Source organism: Zingiber officinale, chromosome 1A, assembly GCF_018446385.1.
Source record: "Zingiber officinale cultivar Zhangliang chromosome 1A, Zo_v1.1, whole genome shotgun sequence".
NCBI lineage: Eukaryota > Viridiplantae > Streptophyta > Magnoliopsida > Zingiberales > Zingiberaceae > Zingiber > Zingiber officinale.
The window spans coordinates 90,742,097-90,751,081 of NC_055987.1; the positions used below are offsets into that span (position 1 = coordinate 90,742,097).

The 8,985-nt window shown below is 38.5% G+C and overlaps 1 protein-coding gene across 1 annotated transcript; it reads right to left on the minus strand.

The window, feature by feature from the left end:
* Positions 1-886: 886 nt before the first annotated feature.
* LOC122026836 (splicing regulatory glutamine/lysine-rich protein 1-like) lies at positions 887-6,301 on the minus strand. Its single transcript, XM_042585546.1, has 3 exons — positions 5,238-6,301; positions 2,612-3,113; positions 887-2,316 (listed from the first exon to the last, which is right to left on the minus strand). Exons 1-3 carry the CDS (start codon positions 6,190-6,192, stop codon positions 1,230-1,232), a joined length of 2,544 nt encoding a protein of 847 aa, XP_042441480.1. The 5' UTR covers positions 6,193-6,301; the 3' UTR covers positions 887-1,229.
* Positions 6,302-8,985: the final 2,684 nt, after the last annotated feature.

Genomic DNA, 8,985 nt, shown 5'->3' on the forward strand with positions numbered 1-8,985 from the left:
AGGAGTGTGACAAATCAAATTCCTAAATAAATTAAGGGAGCTAAATAATAAGGGAGCTTATGGTGGATTGATTGAGTCCTCTATAAGGACTTAAATAGTTCAAAATATTTTAGGATTATAAACTAATTGTGTGTTTGTGTGTCGAATTCTCCGACATCTAAATATTTCAAAATTTATTTTTCAATCTCAAATTAGTTTCAAAAACTAAAATTAGACTGCATTCATTCAAAATCAAAGTGCACATTTGATCATAATCGCAACACAGCTACTATAAAACTTTCAAGATCAATGACCACGTGATCATCTATATGCATCCAAACATGAACATTCAACATGTTTTATTATAGGAGTTAGGTTCATGCATGTTTAATGGTTGAAGAAATTTTTAATGCGAACTACATGCTTCAAAGTGTTTTAGAATGGTGAAACATCAGAGGAGGGCTACAACCAACAACAATCGCTGGTTCGCAATGCCATTAAGATTTGCTTCCGAGTATTGAAAGCTTGATTTCCAAGTGTGAAGATGAAGTTGTTGTACAAGTTACCATGAAAAGCTTGCATTGTCCAACCTCTTCATGTTTTCCTTTGGCATTTGTCCAACCCTCCTCTCCTGCGAGGTTCCCTTCTCTCAAGCAAACATTGTGACAAGGATTCATTTCTATGGCAAAATGATACTCTTCCATAACAGAAGTAACAAAGGAGGTAGACAATTGTCACTTAGAACTAGCAACCTTGAGCCTGGCCACCATTTGCTAAATGCTTGTAAAATCTGTTACTAGCCCAAATCAAAAGCATTTGAAAAAAAAAATTAGGTATACACAAAACGCACAGTAGACTAATACCTGTTCATCTAACTTATAATCTTAGAATTATGGTGCTCATTATATTTGATAAATGATAAAATGATGATAATTGAGAATAATGTTACAACACTTGAAATTCCATCCATCTCTTCTGTTGGGCTTACAGTACAAGGCACATTACTAATAATAGAATCTTCCTTAATTCCACCAGTACATGGCACATTACTAACAATAGAATCTTCCTTAATTCCACCAGAACTATTATGTAGATAGCTCGTCTCAGTAGAAGACTTCAGTCATTTGTTGTCAAAGTCAGTTGGCTGAGGGCTTGAATTGTGAGCAATAGACTGCATCTCTGAGTAGTAGTCAGTCTTGTGTTTGTCATCTGAAATTTGGGATTTCCTGGAAACAGCTTCAGCTATTGTACTAAATGTCATCTGCTTCTTCTTCCCGTTCCACTTTGTTCTGGTCTATGGTAGCCTCAAAGCAGCCATCTCCCACAAGCAAACTTCTGTGAGATCTTGAACTCTGATGTCGTAAAGAGTTATTGCCCTCCCTCGAGTGCCTGGAATCGACAGTTTGAGGTTCCTTTTCTCTTACACCAGAGTCAATTTTGTCATGTTTTATGTGACCTGCTTTAGAACTGTCAGATTTGCTTGACTCTCGAGTTTCAGCCTTCTTATCGTTTTCTTCATGTTCCAACCTTCTATGCTGTTTCAGAGTTGAAGAATGTGGTGATTTCTTATCCCTGATTACCTCCGAGTCCTCCATGGCTATCTTCTGATCAGTGCTCAAAATTTCAGCTTTTGAAGAATCTTTATTACTCGACCTAGAACTTTTATGCTTACTAGTATACCTCTCTTCTTTTGAAGTATCATCCTCAGGCGAAATGGACCTTCGGCTAGGACTTGCAGCTAAATATAAAGCAGCCTTATCTTCCTTGCTGTCTCTTGTCCTTTTTGAATTTCTTGATGATCCATTGCCTCTTCCTGACCTATTGTCTTGTTTCAGCTTTTCTGATTTTCTCGTATCTTCTTTCGCATCAGAATGATGTCTTCGCTCCATGGATCTAGATCTAGAATGTCTACTGCGATGATAGGAGGATCGAGCATTTGCTGGAAATGATCTAATTGATTCTCTGCGACTGGGTGATCTTGAATCAGTTTGTGGTGACCTCTTTGACCTAGAACTCCTACCTTCTCTATGATGCTTAGGTGACCGAGATTCAGCCCTAGATGATTTTCTCAACCGAGGACTTGAACTCCTACTTCTTTTTCTCCTTAAGCTAGAGTAATGATCACGGGATCTATCCCTTTCTCTTCTCCTTCTATAAAGATCATCAGCATCTCTGTATGCTCTTTCATCCTGACGCAAATGGCGTGATCTTAGCGGTGATCTTGATCTTCGTTCTCGGGAACGCCTCACTAGAGGAGATGGAGATCGAGAATACCTGCTTCTTCGATATTTGATGGGTGACCTTGATCGGGACTTGGATCGAGAAGCGGATGGAGATCTGCTCAAAGCAAAATGCATATAAATACTATCAGCTTAATGAAATGGACAAGATGGTATCAGGTAAATAAGATTCAACTTCGAGCATAGAAATATTTAGCTGATCTAACATAGTAAAATAATAATAATAATGGAGTAGGTGAAAGTTCAATGGCAGATCACCACCTTCAATGCCCAGCCAATCCTCAGTGATCAATTTCAATAGTATGCAATTTTGCAGGAAAAACAAAAACACAATTTTTTTATCTACAAAATTTGAAACGCTAAATAAAAATATATAGGTAAGAATCTGCTACCTTGACTTCCTGACTTCCTGGTCATCACTAACTAGACCTTCTTCTTTTAACTTTTTACTGATCTCAGCTGCCCTTGCTGATGCCATCTCTGTTGCAGATTTCATAGTAGCTGCTCGAGCAGCAGCCTGTTGCGTGGCCATTGCTTGTTGCATCATTAAGGCCTGTTGAAATTGCATCTGTTGCATAGCAACTGCTTGTTGCATCACTGATGGCAATGATGAATTAGCAAGGGAAGATTTTGAAGGAAGAGACTTTGCCATTTCAACATTAAGTCGACGCCCCCCTACTTCCATGTTGTTCAGTGCCACAGCTGCAGTTGCCTCTTCTGCCTTAGAGTATTCTATATATGCAAAGTGCTTTGATTCTGTGATGTTACAATTAACGACAGTTCCACAATAACCAAAAAGCTGTCTAAGATGATCTGCTGTAAGAAGTGGACTAAGATTACTAATTTGTATTGTTTTCTTCAATATAGCAGCTTTAGTAGCCTCATCCGGTGAACCTATATAGCAATCATCACACCAGATAGTAAACATTTTTCTAAAGAAAATCAAAAAGCAGTAGTTTTCAGTAAACAAATAAGAGGTTTGGAACATTCACTTTCTTTCAATTAATACATAAACATTTACAATTTTATCGGACAATTCATATGGCATATTCAATTTGAGAAATTTTCAATTCAGTAGGGCTATGATTTGATGTATTCTCAAAGAAATTTTTTGACACAATTAATTGATAATGAGTTCTTCACTTTTTGAATGAAGAAGTTAAGGAGAAAAGGTAAGCATTATTCTTAATTGAAATATCATATCAAAGTGGGCAAATAGTTTTATCAAATATGAAGATGTCTTTTTTATTAAAAAAAAAGAAGACAAGGTTGAAATTGTTTAAAAAGTTGGATGTATGGCTAGATTTAAATTTTAAAAATAAAAAGGAATAAAAATATATTTCTGTTTAGTTAATTAATCTTAATTCTATCAAAAGCAACATAAGAGAATAAGGAAAACTCAGGCAAAAGATGGAATTAGATTTCCTGCTACAATACACAACAAACTTGTAATTCTCAATTGATGCTGAATTTCAGACCCAAAAATGAATGCAAAATGGCTACAGCTTGGCACACACGTCTGAGTTTTCTACGGCCTATAAACTGAAAACTAAAGTTATATATTGTATTCTGAATACTTCGGACCCCAACCACCTTTTGGTACATTAAACCAGAAATTGGCAAAAATGTCGGTCTCCAGTAGCCTCTAAACTGAATGCTAAAGTTATTAGTGTATTCTGAATACTTTTGAACCCAACCACCTTCTCGTTACATTTATACTAAGAATTTAGCACTTTAAAATAAGCTTCAACGTATAAAGGAAGAACCAAAAATGAACTATACCAATTTCAACTCCCGATGCTCCTCAAATCACAAAAAATGAATATACTGTTGCATATATTCAATATATAATTATGAAATTTCACACACTCATGAAATCATACACCATTTTGTAGTTCAAATGTTGATGGAGTATTATATTCATTTGATAGTTCATGGATGTACACAACAGCAAATATGAGTTTTCCTTTGTAGCATACAATACCGATAAACATCATCTACATCTGTTAGGTGTTTGATCTATTCATAAAGATGAAATGAGAATGACAGGATTAGCACCACAGGGAGATAAAATGTTAAAACAAATATGACGGAATGAACACGTGTTGGCCTTAGAAAACAATCTCTCCCATTTAAAGATAGGCATCTTCATCCACACCCAAGTTCAACACAGCCTAACATCACCCACAGTCAATTGCACTGCCGCAATTGCATTTTGATTCTCAAAATATGCCCAAGACTAGGTCCACTTTGACACCAAATCCAACTCTTATAAACATTTCTAATGGGAAGACTAACTCGTCTAGATATCTATAATATAAAACAAAACAACTAAATGCAAAACTTGGCTTCCTACTTTCTTCTCAATTACGTTTAAGCTTTGAAATCAATGCCCAACTGATAATATCCATGTGTTATTATCATTAGATTAATCCATGATGAACTTTTCCATCAAATTGATGTATGTTTCAGTGCAAATATGATTGCCAACTTTTGAATAAGTAAAAGAAATTCACAGGCTACTTTTTAATTGAGAGATAGAAGTTGAACCACATGAATGCAATGCCTTAACATCAAGCTCATAGTAATAGATAAGGAAAATGAACCAGCACACACTCCTCAGAAAACAGGAAAACTCCGACAAGTCAAACACTGCATCTTAAACTTCGATCAGAAGAAATGAATAGGTCAGGTTTTAGGTTTTCATGCTTTCATGTGTCAGATTAGTTTGGGTTCAATCGGGGGCCTTTCATTTTTTGCATCTGTAAATTTTTTATCGTCTAGATTTTTTTTTCAACTATGAATTTCTCAGTCAAATTTGATGAGTTCTATTTCAGAATCCAAAACCCAACAAAAATATGCAACCACGTTAAAATTTTGAGCCCCATATATATCAGTATGCACAGGTTGGATCTCTCCATATCTCAAGTAATCTCTTATGTTCTAGTCAAGCTGTCAACAAAAATAACAAACAAAGTCTAGAACTTCAATTGTAGTAGGCAATTATTGAAATCAAACCTGGAGAATCTCCAGCAGATTGGGACTGCATCTGTACAGCATGGGCTTGAAGGGCTCGAGCAGCAACAATCGCTTGGGCAGCTGCCATAGCAGCTGCAGAAGGAGCCATAGGTGCCTGACTCAATGTCCCCATTGTTGAGGTGGCCGCCAATGCAGTCATAAGAAGATTATGTGGTGGGTGACTGAGCTTGCAATCAATCTTTGAGCAACGACCATTCATATATTCACGGCAAATCTCCCCCAGAGATGCCCCAATACCCTGCAAGACCACTCCCCCAGAGGCCCCTGATGAAACACCAGTGGTCATACCTAGCAGACCTGGGAATGCCCCAGACACTGACCCAGCATAGTTTGGCATGTTGGGCATTGTCTGATTGACCATGTTGGGGTAAGGGGACGCAGTGGCTCCAATTCCAGTGGCAGCACTAAAGAAAACCGGGAATGGACTTCCCATGATTGCACTCCCGTTGCAATCAACATGAACCATGTAGTTGCCCCGCTTCGGAACAGCATAGGTCACGGTGAATGTCCCATCCCCCTGATCCTTAACTATTCCCTCCTGATCAGGGCCCCCGACTCCAACACCAGGCGATATCTTTACCTTTAGCTGGGCTCCTCCGGTCGAGATCTTACTGCCGTCGGAATCCCTTGTCACGACAGTGAAGGTGCACGGAGAACCGGCGGTTCCTCCGGCGATCCCCGCTCCGGCAGCGTTGCACTTGGAAGGATCCACCGGACCGACGGGTTTCGAAGCGAGGTCCTCCGGCTCGTCCGCATCGCTGTCGTCAGACTCCCCAACCGTCTCCTCCTTGTCCTTAGCCTCCTCGAGAGCTTTAAAGGTGGCCTCGAAGGCGGCCTTAGCGGCGGCTGTCTTCTCAGCCTCGCTCTTGATCTTAGCCTCCTCCGCCTGCTTCATCCACACGGGCTTCGCGGCAGCCGCGCTCCGATCAGCCATGGATCAGCTGCTGCTCCGCAAAGCCTAGAACAAATCGGGCACGAACCGAGAAAGGGACCGAGGGGAGGATAAGAATTAGGGTTCCGAAGGGATTCGAGGGTATCGAAATATGTAGTAGCGGAAAATCTCGCCAACGGATCATTAAGGGGCTTTTTGGAAGAATGTCCACTTTCCTTTTAGATATATATATTTTCAAAGTGGAAAAAAATTCGGATATATATATATATATATATCTGAATATTGATATCCTGGGCGACGTAACTGCACGCGTCGCGCAGATATCAGCCCTTCTTTTTTTTCCTTTTTTATTTTTTTAAAAAATTTTGAATTAAAAAAAATAATTAAAATATTTTTTAAAAATTTTATTTCTAGGATTCATGCTTCTCAATTGAGTTATAATTTATAAGCTATTTTTATTTTAAAGATTTTACCTCTAAGGTTCAGAATTTTCAATTGGGTTATAGTATTTAATAAAAAGAAAAAATTTAAAATAAAATAAATTTAAGTATTTATGGAGTATTGTAATATATTTAAGGGATATATTTATGGATTAAGGATATATATATAAGAAAATATTGATTTTTTAAAATTCAAAATTAAAATAATAGATATCGTATGTTATTATTAGTTATTATTATTTTTTTAAAATTTTGAATTAAAAAAATTAATTAAAATATTTTTTAAGATTTTATTTTAGGATTCATGGATCTCAATTGGGTTATAATTTTCAATCTAATTTTTTTTTAAGATTTTACCTCTAGGGTTTAGGTATCCCAATTGGGTTATAATGTTTAGTAAAAAGAAAAAATAAAAATGAAATAAATTTAAATATTTATGGAATATTATAATGTGTTTAAGAGATATATTTATATATTAAAAATTTATATATAGAAATCTTGATTTTTTAATTCAAATTATAAAAAAAAATAATTAGAAAAGTGTGATATGCTGCGCGCGGTCGCGCACTGTGCGGCGCAGCATATCTCCACTAACTATATATATATATATATATATATATATATATATATATATATATATATATATATGTTATGTTGGGCGACGCTTTGTGCGCAATCGTGAGCGACACGCAGACGTGGCACCGCCAGCTCGATTTCATTACAAATAAAATAATCCACAAAAGTTACTCTCTCCCTTTCTCGCCTTTGTTCAAAATTTCGGCGGCGCTTATTACCAAAAATAAAATCTCCCTCACCGCTCTCTCTCTCTCCCTCCCTCTCCCTCCCCGCTCTCTCTCCCTCGCTCCCGGTCCCCTCCGGCGTCCGTCCTCCGGGCGACCTGACGCTTCCTCGGAAAGTTCAATATTTTTTGTCTGACTCGCCGCTCCCTCCCCCCTTCCCTCGATCCCTCCGTTGAAACTCGTCCTCGCGCTCCCGGCCGGAAAGTTGCTCTGGCGTCTTCAATTACAGGTCTACTGTGAGATCCTACCAACTCACTCCAATTTAATTTCTTAATCCACAACGTTATTACCTTGTGAAATCGGTATAAAAATAGCTGTAATAATTGTATAAAGATGCACCGCGGCTTTGCTCTCATTTCTAACCGTTGCATCAACTACTACGACTGATGAAACCGTGCTTGTAGGATATGACTTGGATTGGTCATGGTAGAAGGTCGGAAGGACTTATGCTACGACCTGGATGGTCGACGGCTCCAACAACCGCCTGCTCTCCGGTGGACTTTTATTTGCTGCTACAAGGTGTAGCAGCTTCATGGGGAGGAATCTGCTACAACGTGTAGCAGTTAACTGTGCATGAAGCTGTCACACCTTGTAGCAGCTACCTTGATATTTTCTAGCAAAGATTAACGTACTCGGTACCCATAGTTTTCATATTATCTTTATCAACTCGATTCAAAAATTATTCTTAAAAAAAATTTTCACTTCTTCAGCGCCTTTCCTACTACAGATTGATTGGAATTCTCTCTCCTTCGCTCCCTCCGTCTCCCTCGTCTTCGTGGAAGGTCGTCCGGCTGACCACTTGGGCCCCTGCCGGGAAAGTGAAAGGTCGTCTGCACCAACCGCCTGTTCTCCGGTGGACTTTCATTTTGCTGTTACAAGGTGTAGCAGCTTCATGGGGATGAAGCTGCTACAACGTGTAGCAGTTAACTATGCATGAAGCTGCCACACCTTGTAGCAGCTAACTTGATATTTTCTAGCAGAGATTAACGTACTCGGTACCCATAGTTTTCATATTGTCTTTATCAACCCGATTCAGAAATTATTCTTAAAAAAATTTTCACTGCTACAGATTGATTGGAATTCTCTCTCCTTCGCTCCCTCCGTCTCCCTCGTCTTCGTCGAAGGTCGTCCGGCTGACCACTTGGGCCCCTGCAGGGAAAGTGAAAGGTCGGCTGCACCAACCACCTGCTCTCCGGTGGACTTTCATTTTGCTGCTACAAGGTATAGTAGCTTCATGGGGAGGAAGCTGCTACAACGTGTAGTAGTTAACTGTGCATGAAGCTGTCACACCTTGTAGCAGCTAACTTAGTTAGTCGAATTTCTAGCCCCTCTATTTTCTAGCATAGATTAACACTACACTTTAGCTATAGTTTTCATATTGTGCATATCAACTTGATTGAAAAATTATTTTTGATGCATGACTTTTCGCTCTTTCAGCACCTTTCCTGTCACAGGATGTTTGGAACATGTATATACATTAGATTTAAAAATATTTAAAATTTTTTATGCTTCTGCAGGGCCATGTGTTTAGGTTTGCTGCTACAAGGTGTAGCAGCTTCCTAGATTAATAACTTGCTACACATGTTTGTAGTTGT